The following is a 21609-nucleotide window of genomic DNA, read 5'->3' on the forward strand; positions in this document are numbered from 1 at the left end:
TTTAATTACTCACTTCCACAACAGGAAATTGAAGTTTGTTCTTACAATCAACCACCTGCTCTGAAGGTAAACCTCTGCACAGCTACCCTGCAACAATCCTCAATTTGAATTTATGTCCTCTCTAAAGTAGTGGGCCTTCTGGACTTAAGAAATGAAGCCTCTTTGTGCCAGACATGCTTGCTGTGAGGAGAATGGTAAATTGTTTTTTTTTTCCTTTTCGACAGCACTATATTTCTCTGCTTTAAATTTAAATGTTTTGTACTATAGTAAGGAAAAAAAAAAAAAAAAAAAAGTGCATCTTAGTTAGTATTGAAGATATCTTTAGTTTGTCTATCAACAAAATGTTTTTTTTTTTTAATGATTCTCTTTCCATTCATTCTCAATTTCGGTGTTGACGGCTGCCCTTTTGTGGCACACTTTTTTGAAGACAGCCCATGGTTAGTCTTTCTTAAATTTCTGGAATTTTAATCTTTAGAAGACTTATTCTTCAGTATTCATCTGTTGTGAAAACGATTCAACGATTCAATTCAGAACCTGCTTCATCTCTATAAAGAGCTTCAACTGTACACACACATACAAATAGAATCTATTAGTACCTGTATGTGTGTGTCTGTTTGTGTCTGAGTACATCTAGTGACTCAGAAGGTAGCTATGAAGTTGAAATATTTATTTCTCTATAACTATTGAAAGTACAAAGTTTATTTAAATAGTATGCAAATCAGCTATTCATGGAAGTTATTTTTATTAATTGTGTCGCAGGTGGTGTGATGATCACAGCTGTCGTACACCATGGAGTAGTGGATATTCATTGTTGAGGAAAGAGCCCTGAAACTGTCAGGAACATTTTTCAAAAAAAGTTCAATGCCAAAGTAGGGCCAAATAGATGCACAATTGCTAAACTTGTCCAGAGGTTTTGAAAGACAGGATCCATTCTGGACAATTTCTATCAACTTGGCTGGCAGTCAACCACAAGAACTAATATGAATATTAAAAAATGAGAGAAATGTTTTAGAGAAGCCTAAGAAAGTCCAGCAAGTGTGCTTCTCAATTACTGGGCATCAAGCACACCAGAATGCAGTGCATCCTCAAGCCCGACCTGCATTTGTGTCTGTACAAGATCCAAACACAGCAACCACTCACGGAGGGCAGTGCTATCTAGCAATAGCACTCATAGAAGGCAGTGCTATTGCTAGATAGGACTTTGCTGATACTATGCTAGATAAATTTGTGAAGGATCTAGTTTTCTGATGAGAGACATGTTCACAAACAGAATTGGAGAATCTGGGAATCTGAAAATCCACATCACAGTCTTTGCAAGTCTATACCCATAGTGTGTTACTGTTTGTTGCACTCTCTTCATTTATGGAACATGTGGCCCAGTATACACCAAGAGATATGTCACCTCACTCAGTTACAGCTATTTTCTTGAAAATGATTTCATATGAATGAAATCATAATTTCATTATTGATTTCATTAATGATTAATTAAATCATAAATAAAATTATGATTTCATTCTCTTATTCCATTGCACAGAACTTTGAGGTCTTTACGTAATTCAAGTTGGAGCCCAACTCTATCATTCTCAAGTAATTTTTGATCTTTTTAATGAATATTTTGGAGAGAATATAATTGCTTTTGACTATTGGAAGTACTATGGAAGTAGCATCAATTGGTCTGCCTATTTCCGAGATATGTATATATATATATATATATATCTGATAATTAAAATAAATATGATATTTAAATAAAATCATCAGCCAGTAGTACGGCAATAATGCAGAGCGAAATGAAACGCAAAATAATATAAATAAACAAACAGGGAAGGGAAAGTAGAGATAATAGGACAAAAAGGTAGTCGATAATCCCCTATATAATTTAGTCAATTAAGTCATTAAACCCAATTAATAAAAAACGATATAAATTTAAATAATGCCAATTATAAATAATTTAGCGGTACCGCCCTTGAAGGTACCAGTTCCAAAAGACGTGAAATATCACCAAAAAAGGGTTAAAGAAACTACCAAAAAACTAAAATATCAAAATAATAGACTGACCATCATGCCCCATATCGACAGAGGACCACGAGGCCAATAATGGTCATGGAATCGCTGCATTTCAATCGTCATACAAATCATCGCAAAGGCAGAAATATTGAAGAACCAAACCACCCCTCCATTCTCCGATAGATCAACCAATGCAGAGGATTTGCATGGCGGTGGTCCTTATGCAGCGAAAAATAATCTATAGAACAGACAGCACTCTTGATCAGAGCCACACCACTGACATAATGCAAGCTTAACCAGCTTATATAATAGAAAGGAAAAGAATAGATGGCGGCACAGGTGCTGCTTATTTAGCATAACAACCCACTACTACCACTCATTTATATTATGTGAGGTAAAAGTTAGATAAAAGTAATAAAAATAAATAAATATGGCTATGTAGCTATCATTAGAGGCAGCAAATGCACATCCTCCACATGATGCCTAATTATATCTGATAATTAAAATAAATATGATATTTAAATAAAATCATCAGCCAGTAGTACGGCAATAATGCAGAGCGAAATGAAACGCAAAATAATATAAATAAACAAACAGGGAAGGGAAAGTAGAGATAATAGGACAAAAAGGTAGTCGATAATCCCCTATATAATTTAGTCAATTAAGTCATTAAACCCAATTAATAAAAAACGATATAAATTTAAATAATGCCAATTATAAATAATTTAGCGGTACCGCCCTTGAAGGTACCAGTTCCAAAAGACGTGAAATATCACCAAAAAAGGGTTAAAGAAACTACCAAAAAACTAAAATATCAAAATAATAGACTGACCATCATGCCCCATATCGACAGAGGACCACGAGGCCAATAATGGTCATGGAATCGCTGCATTTCAATCGTCATACAAATCATCGCAAAGGCAGAAATATCGAAGAACCAAACCACCCCTCCATTCTCCGATAGATCAACCAATGCAGAGGATTTGCATGGCGGTGGTCCTTATGCAGCGAAAAATAATCTATAGAATAGACAGCACTCTTGATCAGAGCCACACCACTGACATAATGCAAGCTTAACCAGCTTATATAATAGAAAGGAAAAGAATAGATGGCGGCACAGGTGCTGCTTATTTAGCATAACAACCCACTACTACCACTCATTTATATTATGTGAGGTAAAAGTTAGATAAAAGTAATAAAAATAAATAAATATGGCTATGTAGCTATCATTAGAGGCAGCAAATGCACATCCTCCACATGATGCCTAATTATATCTGATAATTAAAATAAATATGATATTTAAATAAAATCATCAGCCAGTAGTACGGCAATAATGCAGAGCGAAATGAAACGCAAAATAATATAAATAAACAAACAGGGAAGGGAAAGTAGAGATAATAGGACAAAAAGGTAGTCGATAATCCCCTATATAATTTAGTCAATTAAGTCATTAAACCCAATTAATAAAAAACGATATAAATTTAAATAATGCCAATTATAAATAATTTAGCCGTACCGCCCTTGAAGGTACCAGTTCCAAAAGACGTGAAATATCACCAAAAAAGGGTTAAAGAAACTACCAAAAAACTAAAATATCAAAATAATAGACTGACCATCATGCCCCATATCGACAGAGGACCACGAGGCCAATGATGGTCATGGAATCGCTGCATTTCAATCGTCATACAAATCATCGCAAAGGCAGAAATATCGAAGAACCAAACCACCCCTCCATTCTCCGATAGATCAACCAATGCAGAGGATTTGCATGGCGGTGGTCCTTATGCAGCGAAAAATAATCTATAGAACAGACAGCACTCTTGATCAGAGCCACACCACTGACATAATGCAAGCTTAACCAGCTTATATAATAGAAAGGAAAAGAATAGATGGCGGCACAGGTGCTGCTTATTTAGCATAACAACCCACTACTACCACTCATTTATATTATGTGAGGTAAAAGTTAGATAAAAGTAATAAAAATAAATAAATATGGCTATGTAGCTATCATTAGAGGCAGCAAATGCACATCCTCCACATGATGCCTAATTATATCTGATAATTAAAATAAATATGATATTTAAATAAAATCATCAGCCAGTAGTACGGCAATAATGCAGAGCGAAATGAAACGCAAAATAATATAAATAAACAAACAGGGAAGGGAAAGTAGAGATAATAGGACAAAAAGGTAGTCGATAATCCCCTATATAATTTAGTCAATTAAGTCATTAAACCCAAATTAATAAAAAACGATATAAATTTAAATAATGCCAATTATAAATAATTTAGCGGTACCGCCCTTGAAGGTACCAGTTCCAAAAGACGTGAAATATCACCAAAAAAGGGTTAAAGAAACTACCAAAAAACTAAAATATCAAAATAATAGACTGACCATCATGCCCCATATCGACAGAGGACCACGAGGCCAATAATGGTCATGGAATCATGGTCATACATAGCCATATTTATTTATTTTTATTACTTTTATCTAACTTTTACCTCACATAATATATATATATATATATATATATATCTCGTCCATTTTCACATTTATTAAGAATTAATTTCAAATTTATCTTTGTTTTCAGGTTAGCAAGCATTCCTTGCTAACCTGAAAAGAAATCAGTACATTCATTAAAGTGAACTTTCTAAAGAACCTTTGCCAGAATTTTTTTTGTTCTGAATACCGTTTTCATCATTTTCTAGTGGAGTAGCTCTTTTGCTCTACAAGAAGTAGGCAAAAACCCAGAAAGGAAAGATGCATTTCTGATTCTTTTTCTTTTATTACTAACACAACTAACAGCTGCTTGGTCACCTTGTGGCACTGCCACTGCCTCTTCATGGCAGGGCCAGAAACCCAGAAGGAAATGTTATCCTTCTAAGGCTAAAAGGAGCAATCATGGAAAATTAAAATTTTCCTCTGCCAAACAACTGCAAATTCACCTATGGACCTGCAGAAAACCCAGTTGTGACACTCCAATCCGAAAGAGAATGAAAACAGATGTACCTTAAATGGAATTTTTACACTTTCCTTATGCCATTCATTAACAAATCAGTCAATAGGTATACTGTCACCTTTTTACATTCAGAAATTCTTAAAGTGTAGCCGGACCACCTGAAATGGTATGGAGACTGAAATCTGGCTACTCAAAACCATCAGCCCCTGATGTTCTGAGTCTCTCCCGAGACTTGTATCATTTTGTGGGGGTTCCTACTAAGGAATCGTACCACCCTTAACACCTCCAAGAGTGTCATTTCTGAATTGGACCCTTTAAACATTTCAGAGAAAGAGGAAGTTGTTCAAGAACTACAAGACCAGAAAATTACTCAAGCAAAGCAAATAATGTTCAAGAAAGATGGAGAATTTGTTCTTACTCATAGCATCATTCTTACTTTCTCTACACTGAACCTTCATCAGTTGGATACCAACCTTTATACGGCTATGTGTCAGAAGTTTGGGAATTCCCAAACTGTCTGCCGAGGAGATTCTGTGCTCAAACTATGGATCAGAAGAACATATTCATAATTGATTGCAATGCAGAATCATCATGATGTCCAAACTGTAAAGGCAATCAAATATGCTTCCATTGCTCACAGTATTTAGCCTTTTCTAAATCCTGTGAGCAATGGAAGCTGGAGAAAAAAATCCAGAAATACAAAGTCTCATACTCAAAAACAAGAAAATGTTTGTTTGTTTGTTTGTTATTTGGTTTTTAGGAGCATTAGCAACTAAGGCCATATTGCTCCGTGAATATGCGGTGGTGGTGACAGGTGACGTATTTGGTGGTGACAAGCTTGAACCCCGGTCTAATCAAGAAGCATGTGCCACGCACTGCTGCTCCTTCCCACCTGGCTACGGAAGCACCTACAAGAAAATGTCTGCTATCAAATATGCCAGAATATATATATGCTGAAGCATCCCAGAGATATCATACTGTTTAAACTCAGACAGATACATCAGTTCCCCCAAAAATGTAAATTTCTGAATGGGCTCGATCACTGCTTTAGTTTGCATTACAATCAACAAAACAATAAACTGTAGATTAGGAAGAACACCGATACTCCAATTTCCATACCATCTACTGCTCAATCAGCTCTAGTAATGCCAGACCAAATTGAAAATTCAGATTATTTTAGAAAGAAATCATCTGATACTACAGCTATAGATATTGCAGAAAATTATTATGAAGAAACCATTCTAGATCTTTATGCAGAAGATGACATGGACACATCTCCATTCTTCCCCCCCCCCCAAAAAAAAAGGTAAAATAAAAATTGATTGTTACAAGCAGAGTACCTCTAAAAAGCAGACAGATTTTAATTCTAAATCTAAACAATGAACAATCCAATCCAATTGAATTGCAGAGGCTTTCACAGCAACATAGATGACATTAACAAGTTAATCAATTGGCATCTGCCTACAAGAGACAAATTTAACACATCAAGTATCCGCTTAGGTTAAGTACTATACTCTGTTTCGGCAAGACAGGTCCCTTACAAATAGTGCTCATGGAGGAGTAGCCATACTCATTGACTCAAGAGTTCCTCGTAAGTGAATTGCTTTCTAAACCTCCTTAGAAGTCGTTGTGGCATGTGTAACGATTGGCATTGCTTTAACACTCATTTTGATTTATCCTCCATCCAATCATTCACTTATGATTCGTGAACTGGAAAACCATATTAGCATTAGCATTAGTAGAGGCATACGATGCAAGAAAGCAAGCTTATTCAGCATCAGCCCAAAAAAAAAAAAAAAAAAAACCCTCTCCCATTTCAACCCTCCGTTCGTTCGAAATACCTGTCCAGTTGAGCTTTAAATTTGTTTAGGCTATCAACTTCAACAACAAGTGATGGAAGTCGGTTCCACCAACCAACCACCCGCTGGCCAAAGGCAAATTTCCGCACATCTATCCGACATCCGTCCTTCCTCAATTTGAATTTATGCCCTCTGAGGTGATTATTCTGAGAAAGATGAAGAATCCCATTGGCATTGAGCATGCTCAAACCATTCAAGGCCTTATACACCTCTATCAGATCACCTCGCCGGTGCCTAGTCTCCAGACTCTGTAATTTGCAAAACTTAAGCCTTTCTTCGTAAGAGCAACCCTTTGTTCCAGTTACTAATCTTGTTGCCCTTCTCTGTACCCGTTCCAGCAGCTCTACATCCTTCTTGAAATGAGGCCTCCAGACCTGTATACAGTACTCAAGATGTGGCCTAACCATTGCCTTATACAAGGGAATAATCACCTCCTTATCCCTGCTAGAAAAATTCCTGTATATCATTGACAAGACACCATGAGCTACTCTTGCAGCTCGTCTGCACCGCTCAGAGAACTTCATATCTCCCTGCACAATTACCCCCAGGTCCTTTTCATTCTCCACCACTGTCAGTGTGGTACCGCAGAGTTGATACGTTGCTCTGGGGTTACTGTTTCCCATATGCAGTACTTTACATTTGTCAATGTTAAACTTCATTTGCCACCTCTCAGCCCATCTGTTCAACCTTTCCAGATCCTGTTGCAGCAGCATAGCGTCAGTAGTGTCCTTGACGACCCTGCCAACCTTTGTATCATCTGCAAACTTGGACATTAAACTTGATATCCCATCATCAATATCATTCATAAACACCGAAAACAACAACGGACCCAACACTGAACCTTGAGGAACTCCACTAATAACATTAGTCCACGTTGAGCAGTGTCCATTGATTACCACTCTCTGTCTTCTGCCACTCAACCATCCCCTTATCCATAGCAGCAATTTGCCTCCAATGCCACACTGCTCCAATTTGTGCAGCAGTCTTCCATGTGCAACAGTATCAAAAGCCTTTCTAAGATCCAAATATATAATATCAAAGTTATTCCCTGCATCCAGTTCTTTTGTGACTACATCATAGTATCCAATCAAATTGGTCAGGCAAGACCTGCCCTTAACAAAACCATGCTGCGTCTGAGCTATAACTGAATTCTTGTCTAGATGATCCTGCAGTGCTTCTTTAACCAGTGCCTCCATTAATTTACCTGGAACAGAAGTTAAACTAACAGGTCTATAATTACTTGTGTCAGCCTTTGATCCTCCTTTGTGAATTGGGGTTACATTTGCACATCTCCAGTCTATGGGTACCTCCCCTGAGTCCAAAGAAGCTCTCATAATTATGGCTAGGGGTTTGCATACTTCCTTTGCTGCCTCCTTTAATATAACTGGATAGATCCCATCCACCCCAGGTGCCTTTTTTATGTTTATCCTCAACAATCTCTCCTCCACTTTCCTCTCAGTTATTACAAAATCATCCAGCTCACTGCCAATGTTTACTTTACCTACATCATTCTCCTTCCTGAATAACTCCTCATGCGTGAATGTAGATGCAAAATACTCGTTTAGATTGTTAGCCACCTGAGCAGGATCCTCAACTGTTGAACCATCAATATCCAGTGGACCAATCTGATTCATCCCTTTCCTTCTCGAGTTCAAGTATGTAAAGAACTCTTTTCTGTTTTTCTTTGCATCCTTTGCCAAGGATTTTTCGTAGTCTGCCTTTGCCTGCCTAATCTCCTTTGTGACTTGGTTACAGACCAACTTATATCTATCATAGGCTTCCATGTCACCCATTAATTTATATGTATCCCATGCATTTTTCTTCTCTGCCACATGTCTCATTAGTTCATCTGACAACCATTTAGGCCTAAACCTTGAACAATATTTCTTAGTTGGTATGTAATGCCTGGTAGCCTCCAAGATTAGTTCCTTGAATGCTTCCCATTTTGAGTTTGCTGTTGGTAACATCATCAGTTGGTCCCACTGTATAGAATTTAAATACTGTCTCAGACCATCATAGTCGCCTTTACGAAAACAAAAACCCTTCCCTTTACCTCTGATGGTAGTTACCTCCTTGAGTAAATCCCACTTCAACACACTGTGATCACTGCCACCTAGTGGTTCATTTATCTGCAGGTTCTTAATGCATGAAGAGTCACTACTGATAATCAGATCAAGAGTATTGCTCCCTCTTGTTGCCTCACGAACATGCTGGTGTAGAAAACAATCATCCAATAAATCCACAAAAGCCTTGCTAGTGTGCGAGTGACCAACCCACAAATTCCAGTCAATATCTGGGAAATTAAAATCCCCCATTATAAGACTCTCTGATTTACTGGCCCACTCTATTTCCCTGTACAATATCTTATTATACTCATCAGAGTCATTAGGCCTATAGCACACTCCTACTCTCAATTTTGATTTCCCTATGCTTATGTCACACCAAACTGATTCGGCACTGCCCTGTCCATCGATGTCGACTGGCTTCACTTCCTTGGACTTTATGTGTTTCTTAATTAATAGCATAACCCCTCCTCCCCTCCTGTCCTGTCTATATATTTCGCAATACCATCCCAGTATGCTTATTAGGAGACTTCAATGGGTATCATCCATTATGCCGTTCTTCTGTCTCAGATGTACACAGAAAGTTTATTGAAATGCTACTGGACAGAGAGGATCTAATACTACTGAATACTGAAAACTAACCTACTGAATACTAGCTTACCTACTTTCATCCATTTTCCTACAGGGTCAACCTCTGCAACAGATCTCTCGATCTGCTCTCCTGTCCTCTTCCCAATTTTCAAGTGGGCAGTGCATGACAATCCTCTCAACAGTTATCACTATCCATTGATGTGCAGAATTCAAACCACCCATTCCAAAACAACAGAAACACAAATGAAATGAAAATTTTCCAAAGCGTACTGTGCAAATTATACCAACCATGTCGCTTTTGATGATCACATCGTTGAATATTCCCCAAGAATATGACAGGGCAAATACTATCAGCTGCAATTCTGCAGTCTTAGTTACGAAACCATAGACATATCAATCACTGATAGCATGACGATTGTAACAAAGTGAAAAGAGAAAAAAAAAATGCAGCATGGAACTTATTTCACAAATACCCCACGACTACCAACATTATTAATTATAAGAGACTTAGAACCAAAGCACATTACATCCGGCAAAAAAGCTAAAAAAAGACTCTTAGATGAAATTTGCTTCATCGGTCAACAAAGGTACTGATGCTAGAATAATATGGAAAAAAAATAAGGCAGCTAAATGGTAAATACTCTATATTACCTTCACCTATTCTTATCTGGAATGGGAAAGAGATTGCAAATGCATTAGGAACCATGTTTTCTGAATTGTCTGCCTCAGTTGCATATAAGGCATCATTTAAAAAACTTAGAAGCTGAGCAATCCAAATTAAGCTTCAAAGCTACCAGTCTTTTACCCTAAAACCAACCACATACACTACCTGGACTGAAAAAATCCATAGATACCTCTAGAAACTGCTGCTGGCCCTTATGGAATTTACTATGTAATGCTTAAACATCTAGACCAGAAAGCTATCCTCGCTGCTGAAAGTTTACAATTGGATCTTTTCTGAATCCCCAAAGCAGGAAAAGATCATTCAATTCCTAGTAACTATAGTCCAGTTTCTCTATCCAAGCTGCTTGAGTAAAACTTTGGAAAAAATGATCCACTGTTGACACACCTGGTACCTTGAGTTCCAAAACATGATCAGCAGCAATAATTAGTTTGACTTTTGGAAGAATAGAACTTCCTTAGATCTCATGGTAAAGGCTGAATCAAAAATATAAGAAATGCATTCATCCAAAATCAACATCTCGTTATGGTATGTCTCAATATCGAGAAAACTGTTGATACCAAATGGCACTATGGCATTCTAAGGGATCTCCATTCTGTTGATATGAGAGGCCATTTACTGTATTTAATTCAAAACTTCCTTCGCCACAGATCTTTCCAAGTTTGATACTGGTAGGCTCTGTCTAAAAGATTCATACAAGGAGTCCTACAAAGCCGTATTCTCAGTGCCACTTTATTCACAATATGAATAAACAATATCACAAACAGCATTCCAAACACTGTCTACTCATAGCTCTGTGCTGATGATCTTACCTTATCCTGTCATTTCCAGAATATTAGCTATATTGAGAGGCAATTACAAATATCAATAAACAACATTGTACAGCCACTCCCCGACTTATATAAGAGTTGCATTCTGCAGAACTCTACGTAAGTCGGAATTCCCCTAAATGCTTATGCAGCACTCACAACTATGTGCAATGAATTTGTTGAAGCAAAAAAGAAATGTTAGATGAACACGTAAATAGAATTATTTATTCAATTTTTTTATCTTAAAAATTACAAATGTGTACCAAATTACAAAAATTTCAAAATTATAAAATTACAAAAAGAGGAGACAGGCATAACGTCAGCAAGTTTTACCTTTCGAGCATCATTGCTAGAATTAACTCTCCAGCTGTTAGGCAAGCCACTGCGGAGGTTGAAGGCTGTGGAGATTTAGAAGGGGTTTTTTCAAGCACATCACAAAATTTCTTTGCAGCTGCAGAACTGGCGACTTCACCGCTTACTTTAATAATGTTTTGGAAACCAGTGCAATGCTTGAACCTATTAAACCACATGTTGCTGGCCACGAACTTAGCTTGGGGTTTGCCGTACTTATCCTTAATATCTTCATAAATACTTCTTGCTTTTGCTTGAATGGCCATTCTACTCAGGGGCACTTACTTCTAAATCTGATTTTCCATCCATATTATTAATAGCTTTTCCATCTTCAATATAGCACCTGGACGCTGTTTTGTGATCACTGTTGATCTTAAATGCATTGATCCTTTAACATGTTCTTTTATATGTGCACTGTCCCTTAAATTAGTATTCACTGTTAAAGCAGCAAGACCTAATTCTGTGCAATAGATGACAAACTTTGTCGTTCGTCTTTCTTTGCGCTTTTTAATTAATCATCTTCATTTCTAAATCAATTTTGTTTCGTTTCCCAGTACTGCCAGCACTTGCACTTTCCGTTGGTCCCTTTCCCTTCACCATTATAATAAGTAAATAGAAATGAAGAGAAGATTCTGAAAATTTATTTATATCTTTTATATGATTGAATATTTCATTGAAGGGGAATTCATTTCACCATAATACCATAAAGTAAAAACCCACAGAATTCCAGTTATCGGTATTATCACAAATGCAATAAGATTGAGTTTACTACGCGTTTATAACAGAAAAGCCCAATAAACCGGAAAATGCAAATTGTTTTTATTGTTTTATGGTCACGACCTCCAGAAATATGTTTTAGAAAAATACACAAAGGCATTCAAAATTGATTTTTATAAGAGAATATATGAATATACTACGATATTCATATATTCTCTGAATATACGATGAAAGTGTAGTGAAATTTCCATTATAAAAATGACCTTTTAGAGAGACCTTCTGCATCGGCCAACAAAAACCTACATAAAGTCAAATTTCTGTAAGTCGAGTGTTACATATGCTGGGAAGTGGCTGTACTATGGATGAGGCAGAATTGATATAGACTATTGAACCACAAATCTACAGCCATGCATTTCTGTAACAAGCACAAAATGCATCTTGAACTTGTTGCACTTGGACATCACTCTCTTCCAGTTGTGAACAGTATTTGTGTCCTAGAGTTAATTTTTGATAAGAAGCTAAACTTCCAAGACCATATCAAACATCTACTGCTTGCATTAATAAAACGAACATAATCCATGTCATCCTTGTATACCATGGGGTACAGATCATTATACCCTGCTCCATTTTTATAGGTCCCTAATTAGATCTCAGCTAGAATATGGAGCACCAATTTATGATTCTTCTAGGGGGAACACCTTAGCATGTCTTGCTCCCATTCAATATTCTGCTCTTAGGATTGCCCTAGGTGCATACAGAACACCCCTCAATATAAAACAAAATTCGATGTTGAAGCTCATGAAACACCACTCAGTATAAGAAGGAAGATGTTACTGATGAACAACTAAACTAAAATTAAAACCCTCCCCCACCTAGTCTGGCAACTCAAAGGTTGCGGGTTCAAATCCCACCTCGGGCTTGGATAAGAGTAAAATGCAAAAACTTTGGGAGGTGCATTATGGCCACAGATGCCGATGCACCAACAAATAACAAAAGAAAAAAAAAAAGTAGAGGCATATGATGCACTTATATCATTAAGGATAAAAAAAAAAAAAAAAAAACACCTTTCCAATTCGCTCCAAAAGTGTATCCATTTCTTCCTTTAATTTATTTAAGTTATCAACTTCCACAATAATAGATGGAAGTTTGTTCCAGAAATCAACTAGCCGCTGGCTAAAGGCAAATTTCTGCACATCTCTTCGACAACTGTCTTTTCGAAATTTCGGTTTATGCCCCCTTAGGTTTGTAATCTGAGCAACAAGAGGAAGAATCCCATCAGCATTGAGCTTGCTCAATCCATTCAAGGTCTTATACACTTTAATCAGATCACCTTGCAGGTGCCTAGTCTCCAGACACTGCAATTTGCAGAAATTAAGCCTTTCTTCGTAATAGCACCCCTTTGTTCCTCTCACCAGGCTTGTTGCCCTTCTTTGTGAGCGTTCTAGCAACTCTGCATCCTTCCTGAAATGACACCTCCAGACCTATACGTAGTATTAAAGATGTGTCCTGATCATTGCATTATACAAGGGGATAATCACCTCCTTATCCTGCAAGCAAAATTCCTGTATATCATTGACAAGACCCCATGACCTGCTCTGGCAGCCTGCCTGCACTGCTTAGAAAACTTCATATCTGACTGCACACCCTTACCCCAGATGTCTTTCATTCTTCACTACCCTGAGTGTAACACCACACAGTTTTTATTATTATTATTATTATTAGCCATATGGTGCAAGGAAGCCTGAGGCTTATGCTGCATGAGCCAAAAAAATTCCCGAGTTACCTTGTGAGAGAGAGAGTCAGAAGTAGAAGGGAATCACCAAGAAAGAGAAGAATGTTGACATCCAGCTCAGGACCCTGGGTGTGTCAAGCCCATACTCACCAGATATGAGCCGCTGCAGTTGGTACATTTCTCTGGGATAACTGCTACCCATATGCAGTACTTTGCATTTGTCAATGTTAAACTTCACTTGCCACTTTTCAGCCCATCTGCCCAACTTATCTAGATCCTGTTGCAGTAGCATACTGTCATTACTACCCCTGCCAACCTTTGTGTCATCTGCAAACTTTGACATTAAGTCTGATATACCTTCATTAATATCATTGATAAATGCAGAAAACAACAATGAACCCAACATCAAACCCTGGGGGACTCCACTAATCACATTAGTTCACGAAGAGCAGTGTCCATTGATTTCCAATCTTTGTCTTCTCCCACCCAACCATCCTTTTATCCATTGTAGCAACTTGTCCTTAATGCCATACTGCTCCAATTTGTACAGTAGGTGTCCATGTGCAACAATATCAAAATCTTTCCTGAAATTGAAATATATGATATCAACGTTAGGGCTTAGGGGCTTAGAGGGGAACAGGTATCCTGTGTGTTATCAGACACTCAGCCTAAAACACTGATGGATCCAATATCTCTCTATTACAGAAGATTTAGGAGAAGTCCACTCATGCACACCTTCTCGATGGTAAGCCCTGTTACGTGGCAACGAACGTGTAGAGTGGTTCTCTTCAAGACGCCTGGTCAGCGTGAAGAGGAAAAGACCAAACCCTCCAGCAATATGAAAGCACGACGAAACAAATGGCCCTCAGTCCCCAGCAGCTTTCACTCTCCCTCTTACGGCAGCGAGAGGATTAGAGTGGAAGCAGAGGGTGCTAAGAATCTCTGGGTACGAGCAGGCTGCCATGCACGGAAACTGAACTTGGCCTGTTATAACGTAAGAACACTCATCGGTGAAGACAGGATATTAGAGCTGGAAAAGGAATTAGAAAATGTGAATTGGAGTATCATCGGTTTGGCTGAAACAAGAAGAAGAAATGAATCACTTATAAGTTTATCAAGTGGAAATCTGCTGTACACCAATGGAAACAGTGAAAGGAGTGAAGGTGGAGTTGGGTTTCTGGTCCATAAAGATTTTAAAAACAACATTTTGGAATTCAAAAGTACATCACCAAGAGTGTCAAGACTAATACTTAATATTTCTAAGAGATACAAGCTAAAGATTATAATGATTTATGCACCAACATCCAGCCATGATGATGAGGAGGTTGAAGAAATGTACACAGAAATTGAGAGTCTTCTAGATGAGCCGAAAACCCACTACACTATTATTATGGGAGACTTCAATGCTAAGGTTGGAAAAAGACAAAACAGCGCAGAAAGGGGAACTATAGGAAATTTTGGAATTGGTGAAAGAAATGAAAGAGGTGAAAGACTTGTGGAATTTGCAGAATCTCAAGTACTGTCAGTAATGAACACTTTTTTCAAAAAAAGGGTGAACAGAAAGTGGACATGGAAGAGTCCAAATGGATTAACTACTAATGAAATCGACTTCATCCTCACTAACAGAAGATATATTGTGAATGATGTTACCGTCCTGAATAAGGTAAATGTTGGAAGTGATCACAGAATGGTAAGATGGACACTTGATATAGATGTAGGAAAGGAAAGGAAAAAACTGACTCGAGTAAATAATACAAAGGTCTTTGAGATAACAGAAGAGGAGAAAAAGCAGTATGTACTGGAACTTAAGAACAAGTATGAGCTTCTGCAGACTGCTGAGGACCAAGATATCGACGAGGAATATTACAACTTTTTGAAAGTGATAAAGCCAAAGAAACCTATAGGGAAAAAGAAATTCAAAGAAGAAAAAATTAGTCAAGAAACACTTGTCATGATGAACCGAAGACGGCCGACCGGGCTGGCCAGGTGGGTAAAGTGCCTACTTGGCAACCCAACCGTCACGGGTTCGAATCCCGCCTCGGGCTTGGATCAATGTACTGCAAAAAACTTGGGAGGTGCACTATGGCCACAGAAGCCGATGCGCCAACAACTACCAAAAAAAAAAAAAAAACAAAAAAAAAAAAAAAAGAACCGAAGACAACAAATGAAAAGCAAGAAAAACACTGACAGGAAGAAAATTGAGTATACTGAGTTATGCAAAGCCATTAGAAAGAGACTCAGAGAGGACATAAGAAGATTTAACACAAGAAAAGTAGAACAAGCATTAAGGGAAAACAAAGGATTTAAATCAGCAGCCATGAGCAGTAATACAGAAAGACAAATGATACTGAAACTGAAGAATAGCGATGGTGTACTTATAAACAGCAGAGAAGGCATAATTCAAATAGCAGAAGACTACTATAGAGAATTATACAAGGAGCAGGGGAATGATGCCAGCAGTGGGGAAGATGGATTGCAAAGTAGCAACACATACGGCATACCCAATATTCTTCCTGATGAGGTTGAACATGCATTGAAGAAAATGAAGAATCAGAAAGCCCCGGGGGAAGATGAAGTTACTGTAGAGTTGTTAAAATTGGCAGGAAGAGACATAACACAAAAACTGGCAAGGCTCTTCACAAAGTGCATTAGAAAAGGTGTGACGCCTAAGCAGTGGAATAATGCAATCACAGTTATCCTACATAAGAAAGGAGATAAATCAGAAATTAGAAATTATAGACTAATTAGCTTGCTATCCCACATCTACAAGTTGTTCACAAGGGTCATTACTAACAGATTAGAAAGAATACTTGATGAGAATCAACCGAAAGAGCAAGCTGGCTTTAGGACAGGATTCTCAACTATGGATCACCTTAACGTAATATCTCAGCTAATGGAGAAAGCAAATTAATAGAAAACACCATTATGCCTGCCATTTGTGGATTATGAAAAGGCATTTGACTCCATACAGCATAAGGCAATGTTTCGGGCACTGGAAAGACAAGGCATAGATACCCCATATATTATGATTTTGAAGGAAATACAGGAAACCCTTGATTAGTGCGGTTAATGAATCCTTGAAATATACCGCACATATTAAAACCGCACTAATCAAACTTAAGAAACAATGGGAATAATTATAATGAATCCTTGAAAATTATGAAATTGTAAAAATATATTTTTTCTTACTCAATACGTACCTATAATGTACTGCATAGTTCTTAAATTATTAAGGAATAAATTTAAAAAAAGATAGTATGATTTAAATTTTATTTTTTGCAAAAAAAACTTATCTAACTTCAATTGAACAGTGGTGGCTTTCTTCCTTTCCTCCATGATTTTGCGATAACAATCAATTTGCTTATCTAACCCTCAACGAACGTTCATGCTTCTCTCTGCATCTGGATCAATCTCTAGTATGAGTTCTTTTGCTTTTTAAAGTGTATTAAATAGTTCAAGAATATAAAACACCATTATGCCTGGCATTTGTGGATTATGAAAAGGCATTTGACTCCATACAGCATAAGGCAATATTTCGGGCACTGGAAAGACAAGCCATTGATACCCCATATATTATGATTTTGAAGAAAATATACGAGAGTGCTACATCCTTTATTAGACTAGACAAAGACAGTAGGAAATTTAAAATTGAGAAAGGAGTTCGACAAGGAGACACAATATCTCCGAAGCTGTTTACTGCTGCCCTTGAGGAAGCTTTCAGAAGATTAGACTGGTCGCAGAAAGGAGTCAATGTGAATGGAGAGTACCTAAGCCATTTACGATTTGCAGATGACATTGTGGTCATAAGCCATGATCCCAAAGAATTAGAGGAAAATCTTAATTAGTTATGCACAGCTAGTAAGGATTTTGGACTAAAGATGAATATGGCTAAAACAAAAGTAATGATGAACAAGTATGCCACGGAAAGGGAAATAATGATTGAAGGAGCAGTTGAAAAGGTGGAGTCATATACTTATCTGGGACAAGTTATTAGCTGTAATAATGATAAATGGCTGGAAGTCAAGAGAAGAATAAATTTTGGATGGATAGCATTCAGGAAATATAGTCACATACTGAAGAGCAATATTCCAGTTTGTCTGAAACGTAAAATAATGAACCAATGTATACTCCCCACCATGACTTATGGAAGTGAAACTTGGGCACTCACCAAAAGGATGGAAGAGAAGCTGAGAACTACACAGAGAAGAAGGGAACGAATCATATTGGGAATCAGACTGTTAGATAAGAAGAGAAACACATGGATTAGGCAACAAACTCAAGTAAAGGACATTGTTATCAAAACTAAAGAACTAAAATGGTCTTGGGCAGGACACATAGCTCGAAGACATGATGACAGATGGACTAAGAAAATAACAGAATGGTATCCAAGAGGAGCTAGAAGAAAACCTGTAAGACAAAGGTGGAGATGGATAGATGAAATTCATGAGTTTGTGGGTAGTAAATGGATATCCAGTGCTCAAAACAGAAGTTACTGGAAAGTTGCTGGAGAGGCCTTCATCCTGCAGTGGATTGAAAATGGCTGATGATGATGATGATATCAACGTTATTTTTTGCATACAGTTCCTTTGTGACCACATCATAGTATCCAATCAAATTTATCAGACAAGGCTTCCCCTTAACAAACCCATGCTATGTCTGAATTATTACTGCAGTCTTGGCTAGATGATCCTGCTATGTTTCTTTAAACAGTGATTGTATTATTTTTCCTGGAACAGAAATTAAACTTAAAAGGTCTGTAATTACTCATATCTCCCTTTGATCCCCTTTTTGTGAATTGAAGATACATTTGCACATCTCCATTCCGTGGGGACCTTCCCTTAGTCAAAAGATGCTCTCATAATTATGGCTAAGGTTTTGCTTACTTCCTTTGCCACCTCCTTTAATATGACTGGATAGATCCCATCCATCCCACATGCCTTTCTTATGTTTAACTTCAACAATTTCTTCTCCACTTTTGTCTCAGTTATTACAAAATCGTTTAGCTTCCTGTTGGTGTTTAATAAGCTGCTGTTGTCCACTTCCATACAGAATTCCTTGTGTAAATGTAGATGCAAAATTCTCATTCAGTTTGGCCTCTATCTGAGCAGGATTATCTACAGTCAAACCATTGATATAAAGCGGACCAATCTGATCCTTAACCTTCTTATAGCAGATATTAACATCTAATAGCTACATCTTGTTCATACACAACATTATTCCTTCTTTTCTAAGGTCTACACTGATGGTTGAAAGCCTGACAATAAAGTGGGTGCAGCTGCTATATTCCCAAACAAAACTGTTTCTGTTTCACTTCCAGCCAAATGCACCAGTTATACTGCTGAGCTCTCCATGCCATTAAGCTTGCCCTAGAAAATATTTCAATCCTGTCAATCAATAAAAGTGTAATATATAGATATTCCAAGAGTTTTTCCTTAGCTCTCAAAAACACCTCACCTTGCAGTCCTTTGTTAAAGCTCATAAGATATGAGGTGATATGTCTTTGTGAACATTAGCAAACTGTTTTCTTTTCTTGGATCCCAGGTCACATTGATATTCCAGGAAATGATTGTGCTGATGATACTGCAAAACATCCCTCCAGTATAGCTCAGCAAGTGATATGGTTCCATATTCAGATTTTAAATGCAACATACAGAAAATATATATGGAATAATGAACACTTTTGTAGAAAAACAAACACATGATAGACTGTTTCAACTGAAACCTGAACTGCAGTTATGGACTTCTAGCCTGTAAAACTAGAAAAGAAACAATCCTAACTAGATAATGAAGCAAATCACTCTGAAATTTTTTCTTATCTGGAAAAAATTGAAACGTATGACTGTTTCTTACTGCTCCCTAGACAGTTTTCATAGGTAATCTCAATTACTTTAGGAGCTGCAGTATGACCCAAGTAGCCCTTGCAGCAGAAACTCTCATATCAACAACAACATAGGTTAGCAACATGATGAGTTGTATTGTTATTTTCTTTGGGAAGAAGCGAAAACTTTTATTTGACATTCATAAGGGATAAAACAGTTTTCAGGTTCTTGATAAGTTGAATTTCTAATAGATTTAAATTATTTTTCAGGTATCCCAGAAAGAAGACGACCTATAAGATCTGTTTTTGATGGATTTAGAGATTTTCAAGCTGAATCAAGTATGCTACTTACTAAAACTTAATTCAATGTAATTTTTTATATATAGGTCTTATAGTACCGATTATTTTCATCATTAAGTTTGTTTATGTGTATATAAGTCATATAAACATATCATATGAGTTTTTTATCATTAAAACCTAATGATAAAACTTAATTCATATTTCACTGAGGAGATATCTTACATTTCAGGATTTATTATAGGAGTTTGAGTTGCTGACACTGATCAAACTGACATGCAATATGGTATGTTTGTTTGTTTGATGAGTCCAAATAAATTTCATGCTCGTGTTCCATTACTCTTTGATCATAGGCGGGTGCTATTTCATCAACATGACAATATTATATGTTGTATAGACATTTCTCCCCCCCCCTTTGCTGATACGGCAAAAAGGGGGTGGGGTTTATTGCAATTTTTGGCCCTATACTAATGCTTTAAGATCAGTTCTCATATATATATATATATATATATATATATGAGGGGAATTCAAAAAATAAGCTACACTTGGTATAATTGCACAACGAATGTGGCACCTGCGTGGAATGGAGTTCATATCATGTGCCCCTGATAGGTGAGTTTTGTTGACATAGCAGTAACAGTTGTGTAGGAGCAAGTGTTCATAATGACACGAGAGCCAGAACTTTACTCCAAGTTTGAGGTACACAGAAAAGTACGATTTTTGTGGGTGAAACGTCTGAATTGTTCTGAGATTCATTGTGAAATAATGGCGGTGTGTGGGGAAAATGCAATGTTGCTTCCAGCCATAGTGAAGTGGTGCCAGCAGTTTGAAAGTGATTGCACAGAATTGACGGATGCTGATTGAAAAGGAAGGCCATCGATGCAGGTTGATGAAATGATTCGAAATAAACGAAGACTGACAGTTGCAGAAATGATAAAGGAGTTGGATATTTTGATAGGCAGTGTTCATTCCATCGTCTGTGAATATCTTGACTATCGCAAATTGTGTGCATGATGGGTTCGTTCCTCTTCAAAACTGACAGATGAGCACAAAGGTCAACGTTTTTTGTGTTCTCTAGCCTTCTTTTAACGCTATTCTGTGGTGTACACCATTTCACCCTAGAAACGAAGAGAGCGTCTATGGAATGGAGACACACAACATCACCTCTGTGGAAGAAATTCAAAGTTGCACCCATCAGGAGGAAAGGTCATGGCCACTGTGTTTTTCAACTGTGAAGGAGTTGTTTACACGTAATTTTGGCAAAAGGCACAATTAATGCTGCCTCATACTGCCAAACATTGTGGTCTTTGCAAACAGCCATGAAAAACAAGAGGCCTAGAAAGTTAAGCAAAGGTGTTGTTCTCATTTAGGACAACAGCACACCACACAGTGCATGCACAACACGACACTTGCTCCAAAGTTTTGGATGGTAGGGATAGCAACATCCGCCGTATAGTCCCGATCTTTTGCCTTGTGACTATCACTTCTTTGGCAAGCTGAAAGAACATCTAGGGGGACTACAATTTGCAAATGATGTGCAGAAGCAAACAGCAGTTCGACGGTGGCTGAATGACCAAGGAGTGGATTTTTATCATCAGGGAATCGAACGTTTATTCACATGTTCCAAGAAGTGTTTATGCAACTCGGTGACTGTGGAAAAGTAGTGCAAGGTATGTGCTTTCTATTGAATGATGTTACATACCTCAATAAATGTCTCTTGGGCTAC

General features: G+C 37.5%; 1 protein-coding gene across 1 annotated transcript in view; it reads left to right on the forward strand.

The window, feature by feature from the left end:
• The window catches only part of LOC150091113 (UBX domain-containing protein 7), a 690832-nt gene that overhangs the window by 297287 nt on the left and 371936 nt on the right, over positions 1 to 21609 (forward strand). Inside the window, exon 5 of the mRNA XM_090384602.1 lies at positions 19857 to 19925. Within this exon, the coding sequence (XP_090240728.1) occupies positions 19857 to 19925 (69 nt within the window). The remainder of the gene's footprint in view (positions 1 to 19856; positions 19926 to 21609) is intronic.

Source organism: Mastigoproctus giganteus, chromosome 1 (genome assembly GCF_048544385.1).
Source record: "Mastigoproctus giganteus isolate SK-2022 chromosome 1, ASM4854438v1, whole genome shotgun sequence".
In the NCBI taxonomy this organism is placed as follows: Eukaryota; Metazoa; Arthropoda; class Arachnida; order Uropygi; family Thelyphonidae; genus Mastigoproctus; species Mastigoproctus giganteus.